The sequence below is a fragment of the Marmota marmota genome, unplaced genomic scaffold (assembly GCF_001458135.2).
Source record: "Marmota marmota marmota unplaced genomic scaffold, marMar, whole genome shotgun sequence".
In the NCBI taxonomy this organism is placed as follows: domain Eukaryota; kingdom Metazoa; phylum Chordata; class Mammalia; order Rodentia; family Sciuridae; genus Marmota; species Marmota marmota.
Genome location: NW_026000057.1, coordinates 1,581,602 through 1,606,905, shown reverse-complemented (window position 1 = coordinate 1,606,905; position 25,304 = coordinate 1,581,602). Strand labels below are relative to the sequence as shown.

The following is a 25,304-nucleotide window of genomic DNA, read 5'->3' as shown; positions in this document are numbered from 1 at the left end:
TAGGTAGCCCACAAAGCACAAAATATTTGCTACCAGGCCCTTAACAGACAATGTTTGCCAGCCTCTGCCCTAGGCAGTAATTTTGAATCATCACTAAAAGCAAGAACAGATGAAATTAACTTTTACTTTCCTTTTTACCATCTGCAGAGCTGTTCATTTCTTTTCTAAATCCAAGTGTCACACTTGAAGAACTTCCTATAACATTTCTTGAAGTGCTGATAATGAATTTGTCGTTCATTATTTCTGGATAAAAGCCTTCATTACTCCTTAGTTTTTTTTTTTTTAACAAATTATGTTTGCTTTGTATAGAATTCTGAGTTGACAGGTTTTCTTCCTTCAGAACTTTAAAGATGCCACTCCAGTGTCCTCTGGATTACGTGGTTCAACAAGATGGCCATTATGTTTCTTACTTTGATAGTCTATGTAATTTGCCATTTTTCCTTATACTTATATTTTTACCTTTGGTTTTCAGTGGTTTGAGTATATGCTGCTCATTGGCTCATTGGTGAGGGTGGGGGCGTGTACAATCACTCTTCTCGGTTTTCTGACATCCTTGGACCTGTGTTTGGATATCTTTCAACCCTTGGAAAATCCTCAGCCATTATCATTTAAATATTTATATATATTAGGCTGTTCATTATTGTCACAGAGCTTTTGGATGTACTTTTGCTTTGTCACTCTTTACCCTTTTTGTTTCAGTTTGCTTGATTTCTATTGACCTACCTTCAAATTGACTGTTTCCTTGACTGTTTTGAATCTATGAAGAAGCCTGTTAAAGGTGTTCTTCAATTGTATTACCCTGATTTAGATTTCTAGTATTTCCATTTTGTTCATTTTGCATTTTCCATATTTCTGCTCAGCTTTCCCATCTGGTGATGCAGTTTGGCTTCCCATTCCACTGAGTCTTGAGCCTGTTCTTTTTCTGATTCTCCTCCTGACTTTTCAGTACTGGGTAATATCCAAATATGGCTCTCTTTATTGCTTATCTGCATTTTTCTCTCAATAATTTTTTTTTTCTCCTCTCCTCCTGAATCTGAGGTAAAGATTACTTATGCCCGGAAGTGGGCATTTTGCTTTTTCTGGTAGACCTTTAATTTGTATGTCAGGGAATTTGACTCAATCTACTCAGTAATTTAGCTGAGTTTGGGTTTTGTTGCCAGGGCCAACTTGTGTGTCTCACTGGCTACGCATCCTTCCAGCCGTAGCTCATGCTGAGGATGGCGCTGAGTGGTGGGGCTTTGATCTCCACTCTCAACTTTAGGCTTTGCCTGGGGGTTGCTAACCACAGAGAGGGTGGGCCACTGTTTATGGTAGTTCCTCTTTCAGTGGTAGGCAATCTACTATGGCCTGGGTTGTGGTGTTTGCTGGCCTGGAGGTAAGAGCCAGAGTTACTCTCTAGTCCTCTTTCACCTGGGTTCTTGGGCAAGCTCCTTGATCTTGGGTCATAGCAATAGAAGATCAGAGTGTCTTTAATGATCTGGCCTCAGGATATTTCCCATTCCTCCCTTGCTTTCATCTCCTCTGTGTGGTGAGTCTTCACCTATGCCCTATGGCAACAGGGTTTGTTACTTTTGTCCTGTAAGAGGAGGATCCAAGTGGTGCTTTCTGCTTTTCCGGCCACAGGCATGTGTCATGGAGGGGTGTTTCCACCAGACCCCCACTCTGCTCCTGGTCTTTCTCCTAAGCCCATGGGTGAGGTCCAGGAAGAAGAGTCGGTTAGAGAGTAAAGAGGACCCTGGGGTTGTGGCTCTCAGGACCTCTCTACTCCTCACTAGCCAGTGTCCACCTTCAGTAATTCATTGAATCCTTTGGCTGATTTCTTTTTACCAGCCTATTTAGGGCCTGACATCTCTTCTTCCCATTAGCTATTCTATAGAAGTATCTGTTGTTTCTTATATTCAGCATTGTTAGTGGCCCTGAGACCCTTATTTCTTTTATTAGTTAAGAACCAGTTGTGATTTTATATATAATTCAGCTTTTTACTATGGTTGGGGTGGGAGTGATATTATTTACATCTTTCTTTATTCTAAAGATCAGCGAGAACCATCTACTTTGCCAGTGTGTAGTTTCTTTTCTCATTTTTAAGGTAGCGTCTGCTCACAGGACATTTTTATTTTAATGTCGTCAGATATTAATATTTTCCTTTATGGTCTGTGCTTTTGAAGTTGGGTTGAGAAATTTTCCCTTAAACTTAATTTATAAATATGCCTTTCTTGAAATGAAAAAATTAAAAAATGAGGCAATTGAGGAGACATCTCGAGCTTGGGCCCTCACCTGTCGGCCCATGCTTCATTTTCATCTCACCGCCGTCCCTCTCGTTCCAGTGGACTCTATACTCTAAATTTTTCCTTGTCCAATCAATCATCCCCCTTCCTCCTCAATCCTCAGTTGCTCTGTTTTTCTGGCTATATCCCTTCAGCATTTAGGTCTGCTCACATCTCCCTATCCTTAAAAATAAGGAAATAAATAAATGAATAGTTAAATAAAGCCATCTCTGAACCCCATGATCTTATCTACTTGAGAAATACCCATCAGGTCCAGGGACATTATTCCATTGGTTATGAAAGAACGACCAGACAAGGCTCCTCGTCAGAGAAGTACCCCTTTATTGAGGGACAGCTTTGCACATTTATAGGGCGGGGGGGGAGGGTGGGGACGGTTCAACAGAGCAGGATATTGGCACAGGGCGCTTTCTGATTGGTGGGTAAGGATCATGAGGGTCAGCAGGGCTCACCATTGGGCGGCTCTTCCCGCCGCTGTCTTGGGGCTTGGGGAAGTTAGTACCGGAAGCGCGGTCAGCGCCATCTTTGGAGCCGGGGCGACTCCCAACAGGTTACTCTTACTGCTGCTTCCCTTTGTTGACTGTCCATGATTTTTTCAAGGACCCTTCTTATCTCCTAAAGTATTTTTTGTGCCTTAAGGTGGATTCCTTAACTCTCTCTTCTCAGTTCATGCATTTTCTTTCAGGAACTTTATACATTCTTTTGAGTTAACTATAAGCCAATGATTTCCAAATACACTTTTCTGGTCTTAATTTGTCTCCCAAGAATCAAAATCCATGCATATTCAACTGCTTTCTGACAATTTGAAGTTACCTCAAGACAACATGGTTAAAACTGAATTCATCATATTTGACTAAAATTCTTCCTCCTTCATTTTGGGATGGTTTAGTGTTCTATAATGCTTCTGAGTGTCACCAAGAATTTATCATGAAGGCCAGTAAATTCTATGTAATAACTTTGTTTGGAATCATGGTTCTCTTTTCTAATCATCTACTTTAATCTTGGTTTAGACATCCATTATTATTTTATTTTCCTAGAATATACCCTCCAAGTGAGGTTGTTTTCCATGTCATTACCACCTTGCAGGGTATTACTTACCTTGATACCTGGAAAACTTTCTAAAATTCAAGCATGTCCATGTCACTCTCCTGCTTAAAGTGTATTGAACCTGCTTTCTTTCTACTCTTCTAAGTAAACTTAGTCTCTCCGATCTGGTTGGCAGTCTCCTCTACTGACTGATCTCTTCTTATCTCTATAGATTTTCTCTGAAGGCAATTCCCATTTAATTTCAGAAACAATCACCACAAGAAAAAAAAATTAAAGTGGGAGACTCACGAAGACTTCAGATTCAATTCTAGGAAGGTATTTCACAAAATCCAAGAGAGAACAAGTAAGACCAGGAAGTTGAGTCGGTCCTTTGATTTTTAGTCCCAACTCAAACAGAGTCTGATGTCTAAAGGTGTTGAACACTTTTGTCATATAATTGTTGGTGATTTGTACTAATTCTTTTGAGAGTGTGTATTCAATTCATTTATTCATTTATTGATTGGGTTTTTTGTTTGTTCATTTGTTTTGTTTTGTTTGCTTGTTTTTTCTTTAGTGTTGAGTTGCTGAGTTCTTTCTTTGTTCTGGATTTTAACCCTCTGTCAGAAGAGTGGCTGGCAAATATTTTCTCCCATTCTGTAGGAAGTATTTTTTCTTTCTTTTAATGTTTTTCTTTTGCTATGAAGAAGGATTTTACTATGATGAGTGATCCTGGCTCTGTCACTGTTCCCCCATCTGGCTGGAGTGACCCCTAAGCTGTGTTCTCATAGCCTGGTCAATAATTTCTGAAAACTGGGCCTTACCTTGGCTCTAGATGGAGGAGAAGGTCTGGTGCATTTGGGCTGGATCTTCTATCTGCTGCGTGGCCTTAGAAGCTAATATCTCAACTTCTGCCACACAGTTGTCATATCCTTTTGTCAACATCCCCAGTGCTCACCTTCTAGGTCTCAATTCTACTTTCTTCTGTACTCCATTTGAGAGTCAGAGAGTCTTTTCTTGGACCCATGCGTGCACTAGAGAAGTAGAGGGAATCCTGGGTTTTAACGGAGGTCCTGTCCTTCTGTCCATCTATGGGGGACTCTCTTCCACTCTTAGGATAAAGCCCTGTGTTGACAGAGAGGCCACCTGTAAGGTGGCTTATCCCAGACATGCCCCTGCCATCTACCAAAAAGCTTCTCCACACTTTCAGGCCTTCAAGTCCCTGAGAGGAGTGCAGCTCTCCCACCCTGGAGTCCTCTTCTTACTCACCTCTATTCCTCTGTCTCTGATTCTACCTTCACCAATGTTAGGATTACCTTCAGTCTACTATCTACATATATTCTAAAATATATGTAAATATCCTAGAATTTGGCCAAATGGGAAAAAGGATTTAATACATCCTGTTTCTCTGAATTTAATTCATCCTGTTTCTAATTGTCTTGTGCTTTCCTGTCCTGGAATGACAATTATCATGGCTCTACAGACCGAAGTAAGACAACTTAATTAAAGTTGTATTATTTAATATCTGCAAAATGTTTGTCTGATCATAACTTGTTACATGTAATCACTAAGAGACCTGATTCTTATTTTCTCTTCTTTCATCTTCTAGACTTTATATTAAAATCCCTTGATCTTACTTCATTCATCTCTGTTTTCTTTTAAAAAAAATTCTCAAATTCAATGGTGACTATATTCTAGGACACTGTGGTAGAAGTGTGCTGTTTAGTAAAGCATGACAGCTAAGGGCATGCTCCTTAATACCATCTCCCGTACCCTCCGTTCACCACCAGAGCCAGGATATCAAGATGCTGTTTTATTTCCTATCACCAGTAAGTGGCTCGCATCACACTGCAGGATTCTAATATTGAATATGTCACATTTTGTCCTTCATCAAATAGTCTTAATATTTTCATAGGTGTTACTAGTCTTCTCTTCCTAATTAACCATAATCTTCTCATATGTTTCTATGTGCATGTCAGATTCTTCTTTGCAGTGTGAGATGAACAAACCATTAAAAATGCCTGATATTACAGCAGTCAGTGCGAAATACTGTTCAATTACACATTACTGAATAGCTCTTGATCCTTTCCACTCTGTGGTGGAGCAGTAGGAGAAAACCAAGAATATTTTCTGAATATTATGACCATTTGGTCTATTGCTCTTCTAAGTAGGACAAAAGATATGAGAACTGGCCTGAGCACTTGCTATGCTTAAAGGTTGTCTTTTAATGATTTTCGTGGCATGCAAAAACCACAGTCTGTTCTTGTGCATGATCGCCAAACCAGAAAATTTCCAAATAGACACAGAAAAGGAACTATTGTACCAAACCATAACCATAGGTAAATGTGCCCTTTATCAGCTACAAATGCTTCTCTTTCCTGGAGCTTGGTCAGTGATTCCTTCTGAAATATGCTCTTTAAATCTTCAATTAGGCCTCACTGCAACAAAAGACGAATGAAAATGAATAGAATCTCTCAGGTGATCACATAATCCTTGTGTGGTGCATTTGGCTCAGTTTTCTCTAAATTTACAATTGTATTTTCCTAGTCAACTTGTTTTAAATGGTTAATATGCTTACAATGGGGTCATGGCTAGGAGTCATTGCAGACATCGGTCCTCTTCCCTCACCCCCAAATTATACAAGTGGGCACAATGACACAGAGAGTGGACATTTATTTTATTAATTTCCCCTATAATACTGAGCTATTATTTGCAAGGATTCCTTCCTACTATCTCATGTAATCTCCTTTCACATTTCTAAGATGACTTATCAGGATTAAGGTTTGGGTCTTTGGTAAAAGAACATAATGAAGTTAGCAAGGTCCTTATATTCAACTGACAGATAACTGCAGTCCTCTGTGGGTATATCCCACTACTAGAATTTGTCACAGGCCCTTGGGACTGCAATGAATATGTGTCTTTCCTTATTAGAAAAAACTTAAAAATTTCATAGCTGTAAAAGAAGTTAGGAAGCATTATCTTTATTCAGAACATTATTTTGAAATTAAAGGATTTGGTCTAATTAATGGTGCAATAGCCCTTTGCACCAGAAAGTGTTTTCTTATATAATTAGAAACCAATATGTGTTTATCTACATCTTTATTATAATATTTTCTAAGGATTCAAGATGCTTTTTGGATTTAATTTTTTTCTATATGATTTTTAGAACTAGCACTGAATTATAAATGAAACTGCTTTGTTAAGAACAACAGAAATTGAAGCTGTTGATTTGTAAAGTTTGAAGTCCACATCAGTATTCCAAACCACTCAATTGCCGCTATCTCATTAAACAGTGCTGGGTAGACACTTAAAGATTTTTCACACATTTTAATTCAGCTGGTAACTTGATTTAAAACAACATTGATTTTTTTTCAATTCATTCTTGGTCATGTATATCATGCTAAGTATCAAAATGAACTTGTAACTATTTGAGACTGACTGAGTAACAGGGTATTAAATTTTTGGAGAGACTTTTTTCCCCATGCTAATTTTCATCACTTTGCTATTACTTTCATTTCTGCTTGAGTTTTAGCTTTTTACAATTATTACTCATTCTTTTCACCATATATCTCAATCATTAAACAATTAAACCTTTATTAGGCATAACAGCAAGAAAGTTTGTGGACAGTAATAAGGTTGGAAACTCCACTATACAAACAGTTGGCCCATCTCAGAAGATGCATGTCAAGCCAAATTACCTTTTTGTGATCATGAATTATGTTCTAAGATGGGCAAATGGAAAGATGAGCAGAAAGGGCAATTCTAATGGAAGAAATGATGGTAGTCCTCACCTTGGCAAAGCAAGCTAATACCTTGAAATGAAGCTGCCTGCCTTTGCTGCTAAATTATGCACATATTACCTTAGCTGCCCCTGAATCTGTCTACTCTCCTTTAGAATTAACCTGAAGAGAAAGAACACACCTTTCAGAATTTAGAAGTCACTCACGTGACCATCTAACCTTTGCCTGGAAAACTTCTATTTAACCTAGAACTTATGGTGTGTTGATTTCATGAACTGGGTGAGATGGGGAGGAAGGAAGTTTATGTATACATAGTTGTGCTCTGCTTTACTTTAATTCTTCACTTTCTGTTGAAATCCAAAGTAAATGAGATTTTTCACTTTTGATGTTTCCTACATGCAGAATTTCAGTGAGACATCAAACCCTGAGTGTGAAGATAGATCTACCAGAAATCACTGGCTGGTCATTGGAGCAGACCACTTGGCAAATTAAACACTTGTGAAGGACGATCATGGAAATCAAAGAAGAAGGAGCATCGGAAGAAGGCCAGCATTTTCTTCCTACAGCCCAGGCAAATGAAACTGGGGGCACTCAGTTCACAAGTAAGTATTTTTGTGCCCTTCCCCTTCAGAGTAAGTCTCTGAAGAAGCAGGCTGGGTCAACTAAACACAACCTGTGCACTCACAGAAATGGGAGTTGGAGCAAGTGGCATGAGATTGCACAACTTTTTCTTTTGCACTATTTATGTTGTATGTGAGTGTACAGTCTGCTTCATGTCTTTTATCCTGGGAGAGAGAGATAATAGTCCATGAAATGGTTAAATATAAAATGATAAATCACAGTAATTTATTTTGTATTAGCACTAGTTAATGCTTTTTAAAGATATCTTTTATATAGTAGACTATTTAAGAACATCTTGTATTTGGTATTTGTACATTCTTATGCAGAATTATATTGTTTGGAGCATAGATATTTTCTCTTTAAGACAAAAAGGCATTTTAGTTGAAAGTCTTAGTGAAAAATTGTTACACTATTTTACACTGTTAACAGGGTAGACTGTTGCTGCTCAACCGGAGAGCACTAATTCATCTCACTAGAGCAAGCTCAGAGATTTTCATTTGAACATTAGAATTGTTTCTTTTGTGTGTGTGTGCTATTCAAATAATTAAAATCATTGGAAGAATTGTATGTTTCCTCTCATGCTTAAAATTCTGGGGTTTGCATTATATAATTTAGTATGAATTACATCTTTTTTTCCCAGAAGGTTCTTGTTACCCAGTTGTTGAACACTGACAAATATATTCCTAACCTTCTCTTTTAATTTATATTATAAAATTATCTTTAGAAAATGGTATTGGTTGGATGCATTTTCAAGAAGTTTGATTGTCAAAGCCTCCAGTGGAGTTAATTATTCATAACCTTTTGCAAAATCCAGTCTATTCGAATTTCACAAAGACCTACCTAATGATTGTCCCTCTAACCTCTCATGAAAAGTCTAAAATTATTAACCACAGCATTGTTAAATGTCAGCAGGAGAAAAAAAAATAAGTGGTTACCATGCAAAAAAAAGTTTAACTCTGTGAATAAAAATATTATTTTTTATGAAAAGATGCGGCTTTAGAAATATATCAGTGACAGTTTATTTGAACAGTGTCTCCTGAGTGCACCAACAAAAATAAACAAGGAGAGTTATTTTTATCATATTCTTAAATTTATTGCCGAGTGGTTGCCTTTTCAATATGTTTTACATGGGCTTCTTGAGCCACTCATGAGTTGTAATGGACAGCATCCCATTCATCCAGCCAGTCCTCACCTTCTGTGTGTCCGTCTGGGATCCACCTCCTTCCTACATTACCACTACTGCACCCTGACCATCCCACTTTCCTACCATTTCTAGATGTGTGCATTTCCATGCCTTTGTTCTTCAGAATCATCTTCCCTCCTATTTCATCATAAGTCGTTTAACCATGTCACATTTTTTTTAAACATTGCTAACAAGAGGAATGGGCACGTTCATCAGAATGTTGGTTTAAGCTCTCAATAAATTAGCAGAACCACCAGCATCATGATGATGGCCACCATAACCCTCGTTGGAGACTTCCTTTAGCTAATGATTTCCTTTGGTAAGGTGGTTCCTTTTAAAAGTTTTTCTTCTGTCTGCATGCTTCCAAAAGAAATGGCCATCTCCAGTCACATCTAGTTCGGCTACAAATAATATGCCTTCTTCTGAGAACTTAAAATGAGTGAGCCTGATTAGCCACATGTGAATACATTCTGTCATATAATGTATTTGTATATTCTGGTCAGAGCGAAATACAGTAATATCTACTGTCATATTATTGACAATGAGTTGACTTTTTAAATCTGAATTTATACCTATTATTTATAGGTATTCAGAAGATTCCAAATGAACCACAGTTGGAATTCATCCTTGGTAAGGAATTTCATTTTATTTATACCAATAAGTATAATACACATTTGTATAGTAGTTTGCAAGTTATATATACATTACTTATATCATACTTTGCAAACTTTCAAGAACTTTGGTCTATTAAAAATGTATTCCATAATGTAGGTGTAAATATCTCTAATTTTTAAATAAAAATTCCTGGATGCTGCTGCGCAGGGTACTTTGCTGCCCAAGGGTACAGAGTTCAGTGAAGGTAGAGTTTTACCTGTTAAACAGGTACGCTGACCACAAATCCCTTGCCAACATTCATTCCAGTTTAGTGACTGCTTTTTGTTGCTTGAAATCTGCTTGTCTAAATTTTTCATTCTTTGGGCTAGACAAAGACTCCATGAAGTTTCCCTTTGTGTTTCTTTATGCCATTTACAGAAATCTTGCTCCCTTTCTGCCTTACTCAAAAATATTCACTTATTGATTCACTTATTCTTAAATATGGATTTTGAGGACAGATCTTTGGCACTTGAAAATTTAACTTTAAATCCAAGTTTGGATTTCCTTAAGCCATTTTCAAGTTCTGTCACTTGTTGAAATTTGTAACTTTGTCCAAGAATAAATTGAAAATGTGCACTGAGATGAGGCCACCCTGTTAGTATGAAAAGGGAATTTCTTTGGACTTGAACCACATATAACTGCAAACCTAGATGCAGAAAGGTATTTAATGAGGGTTAAAAATAGAGTTTGTATGAACTATTTAGAGAGTTCTTTTATTTTCTTCCTAGACGGTTTTGAAATATTTTGAAAGGGTAACAATATCTTTATGTTTTATTTTAAATTAGGCTTTAAAAACTATCACAGGCACATATCTAATACATAGTCAGGATACATTTTAGTACACAAATCTTTACATATTAATACAGGTATTTTCTTAAGTTTTGGGGCAAATTTAAAAATGTACATATACTATACTGACCTTTAGTGGTTTAAATCCTAATTAGTTTAGGAACATATATTTGTATTAATTATGTTTCAAGTTTATATCCTTTGCTCAAAATATTTCACTTTGAAGAATAAATTTTTGAGAATAATAATTGTGTATAATTTGTGTTTTGAACATTTTATTTTTGTTACAAATCTATCTAAAAGGTGCTGTGACTAAGGATTCTAGATTCCCTCTCCCCGCCAGGTATTGAGAAACAGGGGGAAAATGTAAAAACTCTAGAAACTTTTGTGGGAACACCAATAAAGCTTTTACTTTTTTGAGTTTCAGATGATGTGGGATCGTAGACTTTGTTTTCAGAAATGAAGCTGAGCAGCAGAAGGAAGCCTAGGTACCCCAAGACTCACTGAGTAGACCTCTTCCTACTTGGTGTGTACCCACCTTTGATATTTTAGAGAAGGAGCTTCTTTTTTACCTTTCTGATACACCTTCTGAAAGTTAAGATCTGTTAGATTGATTTGGTGTATTTCAAAGTACAAGCAAGCCTTCTTGTTTGTGTGCTGGAGAAAAGGGGAGCGAGAAGGGGGCAGAACCAGTTGGAATGGAAAGTATTGAAGAGACATGGCCTCCAACTTTCCAGAGACAGGGTACTTAGGTCAGACTCCTGTCTACTTACAGTAAAACAAAACAGTGTCTTCTGTTCAAAGGCCTAATTGTGCTGATTATGTGAAAGCCTAGTCAAGTTCAGTAACAACGCTGTCCTCACTTACTTTTTTGGTTTTGAATCATAGCTCTGAATCACAGAATTGATTGGTGATAATGTTCTTCCTCTTTAAGAAACTTCATTTTTCCTTTTCCTGTATTTATTCAAAAATACACTAAGTCTTAGGAATAGATAATTTTACCTTTACAAATAGCAAGAAATGCCTGAAGAGTGAATATAAATTTACTAAAAATGTTATTTAGTCTTCATGCAATTGTATTGTTGACTATGAAAGGCACATTTTCTAGACTGTTATGCTTCTTAGCACTTTGAGATCCTCAACTACACCATTTCTTGAAGAACTTTAAAAAAAAAAAAAACAGAAAAAAACCCCCAAAACTACCTTTTCAAGAATAGCACAGTAAATCCTTGTAAGTTTTACTTAGATTTCTGTCAGTATTTTTCCTTGGAGTTTTTTTTTTTAATCCCACAAATTCTTCAGCTTCACCTATTATATAATTAACTTGTATACATTTCATATTGAATAGTGAGAGAAAAATAGTTTCTTAAAATATTTCGATCATTGTTTAAGGATGTGTATATTTAAAAAATATACAGGGAAACCCTTACAAGTATAAGTCATTTATTCAAACTATATTGTGAGAGGAATAGAGTATTTAGAGATAAAATGATTTCAGCACATTGTTCTTAGCACAAGATGAAGAGTCCAAATTCAGAAGTAAACAAGAACAAGTTTCGAGGAAAAAAATACAATGAGAACACTGTTTGTCCATCTAAAAGTTTTACATTGGATACTCTCTGCTAAAATAGTCAAATAAATTGAGAATTTCATGGACCTTGCTCCTTAAATTAAGGAAACAGCTGACTAATCATGTCACCAGGTATCATGTTGCTTTGCCCAAGTTATTTTTTATGAATAACTTTTGGCCATGTGAGGTCATAAAACCGTTGCATCTCAGTGAGGTTCCTCTGCTACATCTTTATTCAGATAATTAAGGTAGAAGATTGAGCAAGCTAGTTGGTTAGAGATGTCTTGATAGCACTAGGTACACATGTGCTGGAAATGAAAATGTCTCATGTGCAATGTTGACCGTATTTCTGATGAGTGACTGTATTCATATTAATTTATCCTTATTCAACTGCAACTCTGCTCCATACTATTTACTTCTTTGAATGTATTGATATGCTTTTTATTTTCACAAAGAAAAAAATAATTAAAACAGAACACGAATTTTGTTGATGGCTTAACAAAATTTATTTCAACAAAGTTGGCTTTCAAAAAGAGGGATCATTTCTCAAAATCTGGGTATATTTCCTCCTTAAAACCATTGAGGAAAATATGTAGAGAAGACTAATCTTTAAAAGACATTAAAAGAAATTTCTATGAACTGTTTTAAGTTTACCTTCCTTGGTTATACTTACAATGCTGTCAGATGCCTCCATTGATTATCTCCAGTCAATGGAATGCTTAAGAGAATATTTTCATATTTTATAAATTGAAGTTAATAGATAGTGATTTCTATTGAATATATAGGAGAGAATATGATGTGATCCTGTGTTCTTGATTGGACACTGTGAAGTCATGTTCTTAATTTATTTCTTCATGGCTGATACCCAATCAAAGCCAAATGGCTCATAACAAGGTAAAATAAAAGATGCATTTTGTACATGTTCACAAGTTTTAGGGTTGATTATGATGTATACGGGAACATGAAAGCTCAGGGAAACCCTTACAAGTATAAGTCATTTATTCAAACTATATTGTGAGAGGAATAGAGTATATAGAGATAAAATGATTTCAGCACATTGTTCTTAGCACAAGATGAAGAGTCCAAATTCAGAACATACCCAAAAGACAGGCAACAAATACATCTGATCATGCCTAGCTATAAATAGGTGTACAAGTCAGTTTCTAATTGTTGTAACAAAATACCCGAGAAAGTGAAATTATAAGGAGAAAAGTTTATTTTGGCTTGAAGTTTTAGATGTTTCAGTCCATGATCCCTTGGCCCTGTTGCTTTCAGGCCTGTGATGCGACAATTCATCACATCATGGTGGGAGCCTGTGGCTGCCCCGTGGCAGCTTGAAAGGAAAAAAGAGAGAGGAAAGAGACCAGGGTCCCAATATCCTATTCAAGGTCATACCACCAATGGCCTAAATTCCTTCTACAAGACCCCATGTCTTAAAAGGTTCCCCCACCGGTCAGTAGCATCACAGCCCAGGGACCAAGTCTTTAACACATAGGTTTTTGAGGTCATTGAAGATCCAATCTATAGTAGCAGGATAACCATCTTGTCTTCCTAGAGGAGAAAATGCAGAGTGCTCTCCTTAAATAGATTTTTTGATTCATCTACTTCCTCTTTCTATGGAAATGGTAAGATACATGAAAAAAAAACATTAGTGGTTCCATGTGTCTTAGAGAATTAATTTTGGTATCACATGTATCATGATTATATAGATGAAGTGCAATTCTTGTAGAAACTCTGTTTTCTCCGTGCAAGTGAACGATTAAAACAGAAAAGTCTAGATGTGCAACCCATTGTACACTGTGCCAGGCAAATTGTGTGTAGCATCCTGAGGTTCATTGCTGATGACCAAGTTTCATCACAATATCATGTCCTGGTACGATGACAGGATGTCCTTAGGTAGGTTATAGCAAACACCACAGTGACAGTGAATCAGGAGAGATTATGTCCTTTGATTGTTAAGGCTTTGGCAGAAAAGTGCTGATTCTGAATACTTAGTTTGTCCCTTGTTTTATATATTAAATGACATGTATCTATTTTGGATTTTATATACAGGGCCACTGTATTTCTTATTTAACTTCTTTTTACTTCTTGGAAGTACTGAGAATTAAACCCAGGGATGCTCTACCACTGGATTACATCCCCAACTCTTTTTATTTTTTTATTTTGAGACAGGGTCTCACTATGTTGCCATGGTTGGCCTTGAACTTCTGATCCTCTTGCCTCAGCCTCCCAAACTGCTGGGATTACAGGTGTGCACCACTGTACCCAGCTTAAAAAAAAAAAAAAAAGTCACTGTGTTTCTAAAGTTCAGTGAGGGGAAAAAAAATCACGAATTCATGTGATCAGTTTTCAGTGCTCAGTGTATGTACAAATGCATAGAATTGTGTCCAAAATTACAAGCTGTATGAGAAGAACTGTCTCACCTCTTTAAAAGACCCATCTTTTGCCACTTCCTAGGGCCTTCATTAGCCTACATGTCAGGTGCATTTATACTTTACAAATGGCTATAAATCGGGTATTATTTTACCTTTCTCTTAAAAAATATATCTTAGGAGGCCCAACTTACTAATTCTTTTCTGTATTCACACTTCTTCTCTCTTGCTGATTTGTGTTCTATAAATGACTATAAAACACTGTCTTTTAAAAAACTCCAGTGGGGGAAAGGAAGATTCTAGTCTAGTATTTTTCACCTTTGACATGGTACACTGATTCAGCTTAAAGGGATGCTAAGCACAGAAATATATTTTTGTATTTCATCTAGTGATAAAAATATTATTTCACTATATACAATGCAAGATGACCTTCAGAGCAAGAGAAGCAACGGCACTAGACAAAGCTTTGCACTTGCCTAATTGTGTTGCATTATTACAAACGGATCATCATTTTTTTTTCGATTCTTACATTGTACTATGTACCATGTAAAATATTGCATTCCACTGAAAATTGTTTTCTGGGACTCTTCTAAAGACAGGGAGTGTGTGAGGTCCCAAGAGATCACATGATCAGCTGCTATTGTTCACATTCACCATGAGCTTGGTTCTTTACTACAGCAGGATCATGAATAGGCCCTATCACAATTCTACTGGATAATAATATTAAAAATAGCTAACATTTATTGTATGCTTACTTGTCTGCCATATGGTGTTCTAAATAATTTACGTAGATTAATTACTTTAATTCCCACAATTTCATTTTTGAGTTCTTGCTTTATTAACATCCTTGTTTTAGAGGTAAGAAAAATTAGACATGAATAGGTAATGAGCCCAAGAGTTGAACCCAGGAGTCAACTTTCAAACATGTTCTCGTATACTATCTCCATCTGACAGATGAAAAATCTTAGACTCCCAAGGGTTAACTTCTCACAGATCTTATGGAAGAGGAGCAACAGGGTCAGGAGCTGATCTGGGCTTTGTCTGATTCTAAACTCCTGCATTTAACCAACAGACTGACATACCCACCTCCTTTGATTCCTGCTTCCTAGGAATTTCCAGGAAATTATAATAATGCCATGCAGATTGCCATAGGAGAGAAACAAAGACATAAACCAATAACTATGGAATTGCTGAGCGAGTAATGATTAAAAATTACTATGGCATTAGAGACAGCATCTCTGAGGAAATGGCATTTGGACCAGGTCTTGAAGGAGGAACAAGATCTCAGTTGGTTTAGAAGAGCTCAGGAGAAAATTCAGGCAAAAGGAGTAGAAACTACATGAAATATAAAATCCCTAGAGCTCATTTCCAAAGTGATGCATTTAATGCTCATTTGCATTTTTCTTTTATTGCTTATAATGCATTCTAAAATAAAGCTCTAGAAGTCCTTTTGAAATATTTTATAATTGTTGCCTGAATATTTAGACCTTGTTTTAAAATTTTAAATGAGCAGTTTCAAACATTGTTTTATGCTAGTTAATTATATTTGGTATCATGAAGAAGTGGGTCTTACTGACCTTGGGGCTTGAAGACTCAGGCCATTCTGAGTGGGACAGTGTGGACTATAGGCTGCTGTGCCCCAGACAATTGCCTGCTGATGAGGAATTTGTATGTGCAACAGCCTTTGCAGTGAGTCTGTGAATTGTCTCAATTTTTACAGCAGCAATTTTGACAGTAGTTGAAGAGATGTTTTTTCAGAACTTTCACTTATCAAAAACAAAATTGCAGCAACAACAAAATAAGAACAATGGGTAGAAATGGATTTGCATTTTAGGCTGAAGTAGAGTCTGAAGGCTATTTAGCTCTCCTAGTGAACATCGTGGGTGTACGGGTAACTTGCGAGGATTCAGATGCTACTATCTAGACATTTGGCCTTAGAAAAAAAATCACCCATTGTCTCAGGATCTCTCTAACATGGGAAGAGTATTGTCATCTACCTTAGAAGCTTCTCATAAGGATTAAATAAGTTAATATACAGGAAGTACCTATATGACATATGCTAAATGATTGATTGCTATTGTTATGAATATTAGCTTAGGTGAATCACCTTATCATACTCAGTCAGTACTGCCTTGAGTTAGGAGTCTTGGCTCTGCATTTTTGTGCATAATTATTGCTATCATTTACGGAACACCTGAGTGCCAGGAATTTTTAGGCTTTACACTTGCACCCTGATCCTACAGTGTGCCCATAGGTGCTTCTCGCTATTCATGTTTCACAGATAACTTCAGCCCTTTGCCCAATGGCATATACCTAGGGTGTGGGGGGATCTCGATTTTAACTCCAAAGGCCGTGTTCTTTGCAGTTATTATTAAAAGTGCAAGAATGAGAAAGGAAGAGCAATAAAAGGTTATCTAAGACCTGCGTAATGGTTCCTGTACTGCTGAAATAATTAGAGACTTAATTGGAAGAAGAGAAAATGAACCAATTAGAGCATGTTAACAGGTCTGTCATGTGCTAGTGGTTTCTGGAGATCCAGGATTTAATGGGTTCTGCAGCTGGATTGTAGCCTTTTTTTCATTGACCCTGGTCTAAATTCCAGTTTGGCATTCTGCGGATATTGAGATGTGTGATATCAATCCACAAATGAGAAATATTCAGGAAGTCAAACTTCCCACTTCTCTTGCTGGGACTGTTTCACTTAACTGTGCTGCATTGCCATAAAAGATATATATTCTTCACATGGCATTTCTTTCTGAGTTATATATTGTAGGACATTTAATTAAGGGATGTCTTTGGCCAGGTTTACTCTGCAGGCTTAATTGATTGTTCCATATGGGTTAAACAAGTTATCTGTGAGGGTTTTTTTCCCTTCCTCAATGTTCCCTTTCTACCTTTTTTATTTGTGGTTTTCACTTATAGTCAACACCCCACATCTAGTTTATTTATCTTTCTGTGCATGTACCCAATGACTTCTTCCTTCTGTTGTCTAATTGCTGAGAGCACTGGCCACTGTTCTGCAGCATCTATTGCTACTCATGGGTAACTCATGAGAAATTGGGGCTGTATTCATTGGGTGCTTTTGCTTTGTGTAAAATTGAAAGCCACTGAGGCTGTGGACAGAGAAGGATCCCCTGATACTCTTGTCTATGTGGTTAAAACATGTCAGTCCACCTTCTTGTGGAGCAAATGGTTGCACATGTGTCCTAGGCCACCTGGGAACCAGACCATGGGGAAGAGAAGAGACCTTGCAGGACACAAGGCAATAGTTTTTAAAAGTCTCTTTGCATTTCCATTGAACTAAATAGTGTTCCCCTCATGCTTCTTATTGGAGTTTTGATTTTTTTAAGCTGACAAAGAGGATAGTATTCCCATTTTCCAAAGGAGGAAACTCAGTCTCAGAGAAGTTAAGCTGATCACCTGTTGGGAGAAGCCAAGGCTTTTCCAGCATTCTTTCTTTCCCTTTCCCCTCCAATATCTCCACATTGCCAAGGACAAACAGATGGCTCTGGTAAGGTAGCAGAAGTCATTTTGAACAATGAAGGTGTATTCCTGAGTCAAATGTATTCAAATTCAGGACATCAGTTTTCTCTCAGTGAAAACATCAACACCCTCTGACTCAAGCAATTTTGAGACCCAAGGCTTTAAAGTAATGCTAATGGGACTTTACTGACACTAGATAACTCCACTTGCTTGTCTAGGAGGTATTTTAAACTTTAAGTTGGTTAAAACTTGAGTTGTCAGCTCTCATGCCTATCCCCTCAAATGTTTTATTCCCCATGATACACACGTCTGCAAAATATACCTCCTTCTCTGTTATTAAAACCCAAACTACAACTCCATCTCAGTTGTTCTTGTTCTCTTAACTTTGCATCAAATCTACAATCAAGTTCTGTATGGTCTGTGTTGAAAACATGGTGGTCATTTTCTGAATTTGACCACCCACCACCCTCCAGCACTATCACTGTCCTTCAGTTCCAAGCTACACAGAGCTCTGGTCTGGACCAGCCTGGAGAATCCTTGAGGGTCTGTTTGGGTTCTTTTGCCCTCCTGACAGAACAACAAGAGCAGTTAGTTGTTCATAAATGTAAATGGAATTGCTTTACTCCCCTAATTAAAATCTTCCAGGAATACACACAACTCTTACTGTCTTGGACCTGGGTCTTAAGGATCGGGGAGCCCTTCTTACCTTGCTTCTTCTACTAAATCTACTCACTCAGCATTAACTGCATTGGTTTTCTTTCCACTTCTCAAATATTTGTTGCTTCTCCTCATTTAGCTCCTTGGCATGGTCTAGATCACAGCTCAAATGACACATCCTCAGAGAAGCTTATTTTCCTGATCCATCATCTTCCAACTCTCTTGATTTTATCACCCTGCTTAAAATTCTCAGCACAGTTTATTAATCTTCTTCTGGCAGACTAGGGAGAACTTGATTTTTTATTTTTTTCAACTGCCTAGAATCATACAGGACACATTTTAGACATTCAGTAAATACCCATGGACTGAATGCATGCATAAATTCCATTGCTTCGATTTCACACACTTCTTGGTAAAAATCAATTGATATATTTTGTAATTATTGCTGACACATTATTTGTAAAAAAAAAAAAATTAAATCCCTAATGAATTCAATTATTTAATTATTGATATTTCTTTGTTTACAAATTCTATTTAGGAGGGATAAAGTCTTATTGGCCTTGGCATTCTTCTAGAAGGAACTGACAAGGAGACTGTGTTCCCGGGCTGAAGGGAACACATTAGTTCTTCACACAAGATCTGGCAGTGAAATACAGAATTAACTGTCAAATTTGATACATAAAATTCTTCACAAAGTAAGAATTTTGGAATCCCTATATTATGGCAGTCTCCAGAAGTATTGAATCCTCTTGTTGAGGTGTATATACAAATAGAAACAAGAATAATAGACATCTAGAATAATAGCAATGGAACAATCGGAAGTCCTAAGCTGACAGAGAAGCAGAGTTTGAGGTCATGAGCTGGGTGCTGGCCTGAGAGCCTTCTGTCCCCATTCTGCCACTGGCTACCTGTGCATTCCTGAAGAATTCTCCTTTACTGTGCTGTTTCACAGATTAAATGAGACAATTCACCTAAAGCACTAAGAATGGTGCTTGGTTTAGCCATGATGGCTTGAATGCTGTTGCTTTCATTCGTGGTTGTGCTATTCCTTGATCCTCTCTGACACTCTGATTCCTTACCTGTAAGTTCCAGATAGTTCCTCTTCCACAGAGTGTTTGAGCTAAATATTTCCAAGTAAGAAATACATTATTAATATATTATTAAGAATTTCTGAAATCTCTTTTGCCCATGTATTTGATTTAATTGGATCTTCATAAGCATTTGGTAAGAGTAAGAATAATTATCATTCCTGTTTTCAGATGAGGATTCTGAGACTTCATAAGAAATCAGAAGTCACAGAGTCAGGGCTGGAATTTATGACCTTGGAATTTGGGCTATTTATAACACAAAGGGAGCAAAAATTGTCAAGGGAACCTTCAAACAGAAGGTGTCTCCTAATCTTATGTTGTCTTTCAGGAGTCCTGGAGAAGCCAGGAAAAATCATCCTTTGTGTGTGTGTATTTTTAAAATTTATTTCTTCTTTTAGATATACATAAACAGTGGAATATTTTGACATATTATACAAACATCAAGTTTAGTTTATTCTAATTAGGATGCTGTTCTTGTGGTTGTTCATGATAACCCTTCCCTTATATTCAAATACAAGGCTAGGAAAGTTATGCCTGATTCATTCTGTCTTCATTATTCCCATCCCCTCTCCCTTCCCTTTGTTTCCCTTTGTAAATCCAATGAGTATTTACTCTTCCTTCCAGCCCCACCTTATTGAGGGTCAGCATCCACATATCAGAGAGAGCATTTAACCTTTGGCTTTTGGGGATTGGCTTATTTCACTTAGTATGATAGTCTTTAGTTCCATCCATTTACCTGAAAATGCCATAATTTCATTCTTCTATATGGCTGAGCAATTTCCATTGTGTATATGTACCACATTGTCTTAATCCATTCATCTGTTGAAGGGCACCTAGGTTAGTTCCATAGCTTAGCTATTGTGAATTGTGCTACTATAAACATTGATATGACTGCATCATTGTAGTATGCTGACTTTAAGTCCTTTGGGGATATACTAAAGAGTGGGATAACTGGTTCAAATAGTGGTTCCATTCCAGGTTTTCTGAGGAATCTCCATACTGCTTTCTAGAGTGGTTTTACCGATTTGCAGTCCCATCAGTAATGTATGAACGTACCTTTTCCCCCACATCCTCACCGACATTTATTGTTACTTGTATTCTTGATAATTGCTATTCTGACTGGAGTGAGATGGAATCTCAATGTAGTTTTAATTTGTAGTTCTCTAATTGCTAGAAATGTTGAATGTTTTTTCATATATTTGTTGACCATTCCATTTCTTTTTCTGTGAAATGCAAGTTCAGTTCGTTTGCCTATTTATCAATTGGGTTATTTGATTTTGGGGTGTTGAGTTGAATTCTTGGGTAGTGTTTAGGACTTCTTTGTTCTGCAGCTTCTGCATATCTGGGCTCTGAAGGATTCTGCATTCATTTAGCTGCTCTGCCAAGCTCTAAGTTTGAGCTGTTCTCCTTGGGGAATCTCAAATCTTTGAGAAATGTGCTTTGTTTCCTTCAAACTCTAGTTCTCTTGGAACACTTTTAAATTGTCTGATCTTGACTGCTTTTTGAACTATTGAAGTAGTAGTGAGTTTTACTCCAAATAATTTCTGCCCTCAGTGTAGCCCCAGTTGGTTTTCTCCCAGGCTCTTGCTCCTCTTTTGTTTCTTATTTCTGGATCACTAGCTTTACTTTATCTGTATGGTTTGTTTTATTTCTTATCAGTCAACATCTCATGACAGGGGACTGGCTACCCTCAGAGACCCCTTGTTCAACCCAAGTACTGAGATTATCTTTTGTCTATATGTATGATTGAAGACTCCATTGAAATGGGGAGTTAATCAAGCTCTTCAAAACTTGTTCTTCCCCAATGAATGATTGATACGGAGACAAGATGCCAATTATTCTCTGAGAACCATCTATTTTTCCCATTTCTCCCTCTCCCCCTGATTTCTTGAATGTCTCTTTCTTTGCATATCTTTGCTTTTGTATTTTAATTTTACCGGTAAAATATTTGACATTAGAATGATAACAATTTCATAAAAACTTTTAATTTCATGCATACTAAGTCCAATGCATTTATAGGGGGAAAAAACCACTGAATCAATTATTTCATCTTTTGAGTGCTGCCCCATATAATCAAGCCCTAAATACAATATATACAATGCAGTCCTTTTAAAACATTTATTTTAAGAAAGTATGTCTCAAAACTGCCTTGTTCAGGATTTATTGAAGCCCAGACCCATGAGTTGGTGTATAATGTGGGAAGACACCTGAATTGAGAAACTGCTCCCCAAATTACTTGCTGCAAACTGCCTAAACAAGGGTACCTCAGATTCCCTCTGGAGACCACGGACCCTTCAATGTAACCTCAGAGGTCCCTGATGCCTTTATTCTTCATCAGATTCACAAATGCCTCCAAGATGTCATCACATGTCCTCAGTTGAAATCCACCAACTTGAGCACATCTTTGCTGACTGAGGACCGTGACTGTCCCTGCCACCCTTCCTGTACCTGTCTCTTTCCACCAGCCACACTATGATCCTCTCAACTTTTGGTCTGCAGGTAAATCAGGGAAGAATCCTTTCCCTTAACTACTTGCACTACTGGGTCCAATACTGAGCTGTGTGCTTATCCCAAATGGAGATCCTTTTGGCTTTCATATCAGAGTTGCCATCTTGGCCCCTGGAGAAGGGAGAGTAAAGGGCTTAAGCAAGAGCATTCCCTGTGTTTCTTTTTTACTTCTTCAATCCTAGTAGTTACACTACAGATTTCCATTACGGACTCACATTTTTTTCTTTTAGTATTCAGGGGGACCTGCTTTCCTTCTTGGAATAACATTTTCCTCCTTTCTGAAGCAGCACATATGTTCTTGCTGAAAAGAACAGCAGCACACTGCAAGCATTTGCTGTTTCCAACGTGAAGTGTGAATTTGGAGCCTGCACTCTAAAAGGAGCCAAGTCTGTGTGCAACGTTAGGCGATGTCAGGCCAGTTTGGAGTTTACGGCGTGTAGCGTGGGATATCAAAATTGGAAGAGACATGGGCACAGAGTTGTTTTTAATTCAGTTGCTTGAGGATGGAATCGTAGCCACCTAGGTAATATTCATGAAAACAAGACAAAATAGGATTGTCTAAGGATTGAAAACACAGAAGCTGAGGGAGCAGGGGAAAAGCTCAAGAATGGAAGTCTTCTGTTACTGACAACAGTGATTTGAACAAAATTTGTTCTTTTCAAATGCAAATCAGCTGTCTGCTGTACAGCTGGGTCTTCACTGCTCCCCAGCACAATCCAAGAGTGTTTCCCCTGAGCACCATGGTTCCAGCCAGAGGTCGCGAGGTTTTTTTTTCTTTCCCCCCAGATTCTTAGATTGAGATTCTTAGATATTTAGATTGAGAACTGGTACTGAGCGTGAAGTTTATTTGAACATCAATAGTATTCGCAATAAAGGAGTGAATTTCATCTTCTCAGACTCCTCATTTTTTTAAAAAAAAATATAAAGACTGGCATGTTTCTATTTAACACACATAAAGACACACATAAAATATGGTGATATATTTTTATACTCTTCTGCCATGGGAAAAAGTAACAGTTTTCTTTCAGATTCTGTTTCCAAGCAATCTAGCTTTTTATATCAAGGAAATAAGTTTAATTTATCAGTGAATCAGTTGTCAGAAAATTTAGGAGCCATGGTGCTCAAATCTCAGTGTAGCAACAATTTCAAAGCAATATTTCTGTAACAAAATCTCTTAAGTTCCCTCTTGTAAATTATTGCCCGTTTTCCTCAGGAGCTCCATCTTCTTCTGTTTCCCCTCTATGGTATTAGCCTCAGCTTCTCAATTTTATTTTAATTCTATTATCTGAGTGTTGAGAGTCTTAAAATTCTCCTTACAAAGCCAAATCACTACTGTAAAGGCAGAGGATTCGACTGGGCAGATTGATATTATTGAAAAAATAGGAACTCAGACTCCAAATTACTGAGTTATTGGTAAAATGAAGATAGTCTTTATCCATGTGCTAAATGCTGTCATCTGTGAAGATTGACTAAAAACATGCACATAGAGCTGATGAGGCAGCAAAGGGTACATCATTGACCTGGATGGATATGAGCCACAGAAGCCAAGGGTCTGAGCAAGTGCTGCCAACACATAGTAAGGGCTCAGTAAAGCATGCCTTCTGCCCCCAGCCCTGCTTTCTTTGTACATTTCATGTATTATTTTAAATGAGAATAACCCTAAATTATATATGATATCAGAATTTTTAGTTGTAATGCAGAAGCAAAAGTGTCTAGCATTATTTTAATATACCTAAGGGATTCTTGCATTAGAATAGCTTTGTTTATTCATTTTTTCATTTATTCATTCATTTGTGTGTGTGTGTATGTGTGTGTGCATGCGCTTGCACGTGCACACATGTGTGTCTTGATTCCTTGGATTGATTTTTGTTTTCAACCCTAAACATTAAACATTTCTGTGTTTTCCCCTGATCTTCTTGAAACCTAGAATTAATACTGTTGTTAAAAGTTATAGGAGTATTGTGCTTATTTTAATAAAAGGCCCTGGTTTTGGATTAGGGACATTAATTTTTTTGAACTCAGTGCCAAAAAAGACAAAATAAACAAAAAAAATAGAAAAGAAAAATTTAAAATTTTTATCTTTTTTAATATTAATTTGGATGTTTGATTTTTCAACAAATATTACTTATATTGGTGGCTATGCATGTTTTGAATGCTCTTTAGTATGTGGCAATTAAACAACAACAGTTAAGAGAAAGATAACACATTTTTGTTATGTTTCTATTAAGACTTGAATTGACTAGTTAACTCAGGAGAAGCTTTGGTTTGTTAAGAGCAATGTTCCTGACCCCTAGGGTGTTGGGTCTTATGAATATAGGAACAGTGACTTCCATGATCTGTTTTTCAGAGTAATGAGAGCAACATGTTAGGAAATTTGAGATAGAGAAGAAAAGAACACAAAGGATTAATACCAAAAAAGAAAATTACAGAAAGCAGCCTTGCCCAATTGAAAATATGCTAAAAGGAACAGAGAGGGCAAGCAGAGAAGCTACACTCAATGCATTAAATACTTTTGAAAATCATAGAGAATACAGAATGAACATGGAAAAAGAATTAATGACCACAAATCAGCCCAGCATGATTTAAAGCCACATTCTTCTGGGAAGTAACCTGAAGCAAATAATCAAAAGTGACCAAAGTGTTCCCCTCTACTTGTGTAATTCCCGTTGTGTGTTAACGTAAAGGTGGGAGAAATTTTATACCATTTTACTGGGCACAGTTGAATTATCCTGGAATACAGTTCACTGGGAACTAGGCAGAACTTCTCAATCTACTCAGGGGATCTGAACTGTAGAGATCCTAGGCTTCAGAAAATTGCTGTCTTAAAATTCCTCAGGGGAAGGAAGAATAAAAAACAGAAAGTCAGTGGAAACTGAAAACAGGAAAGCATATTATACCAGCAAAGTAATTAGGGAGAAGGGGCTATTAGACTCTTAAGTGTTCCATATATCTTTTAATGTATGATGTAAATTGATTTAATCTAAATGTAATCACTGGTATAGAATGGTAACTGTGAAACCATATAATGGAGTCCAGTAATTTATTGGGCTGGAAACATAACCTAAATTGGCTTATCAGTTGATTAGTAGAATCTAATGTTCTGTAGTGCAAGGAGAAAGAATATATATGTGACATTTTTAGGAAACTTGACCGAACATTAAGAATTTGAGAAGTGAATTTAAAAAAAAAAAAAAAAAACAACTACTGTGGGCTGTGGAAAGTCCTTCCTGCATTTTCAGGGAAGTGGCTGATTTTCCTAGCAGAGGTGGCAAGATAAGAATGGTTATTGAGGGAGGCCAGAAGCCAAATGGTTATTTCTCTAAAGCTCTGGGGG

At 37.0% G+C, this 25,304-nt stretch overlaps 1 protein-coding gene across 2 annotated transcripts in view; it reads left to right on the top strand.

Annotated features, from left to right (window-relative positions):
- The window catches only part of Inpp4b (inositol polyphosphate-4-phosphatase type II B), a 729,464-nt gene that overhangs the window by 378,267 nt on the left and 325,893 nt on the right, over positions 1 to 25,304 (top strand). For both annotated transcript variants that reach the window (XM_048813449.1, XM_048813450.1), the window contains 2 exons: positions 7,448 to 7,647; positions 9,435 to 9,479. In XM_048813449.1, coding sequence (XP_048669406.1) covers positions 7,557 to 7,647; positions 9,435 to 9,479 — 136 coding nt within the window. In that variant the 5' untranslated portion in view covers positions 7,448 to 7,556. The remainder of the gene's footprint in view (positions 1 to 7,447; positions 7,648 to 9,434; positions 9,480 to 25,304) is intronic.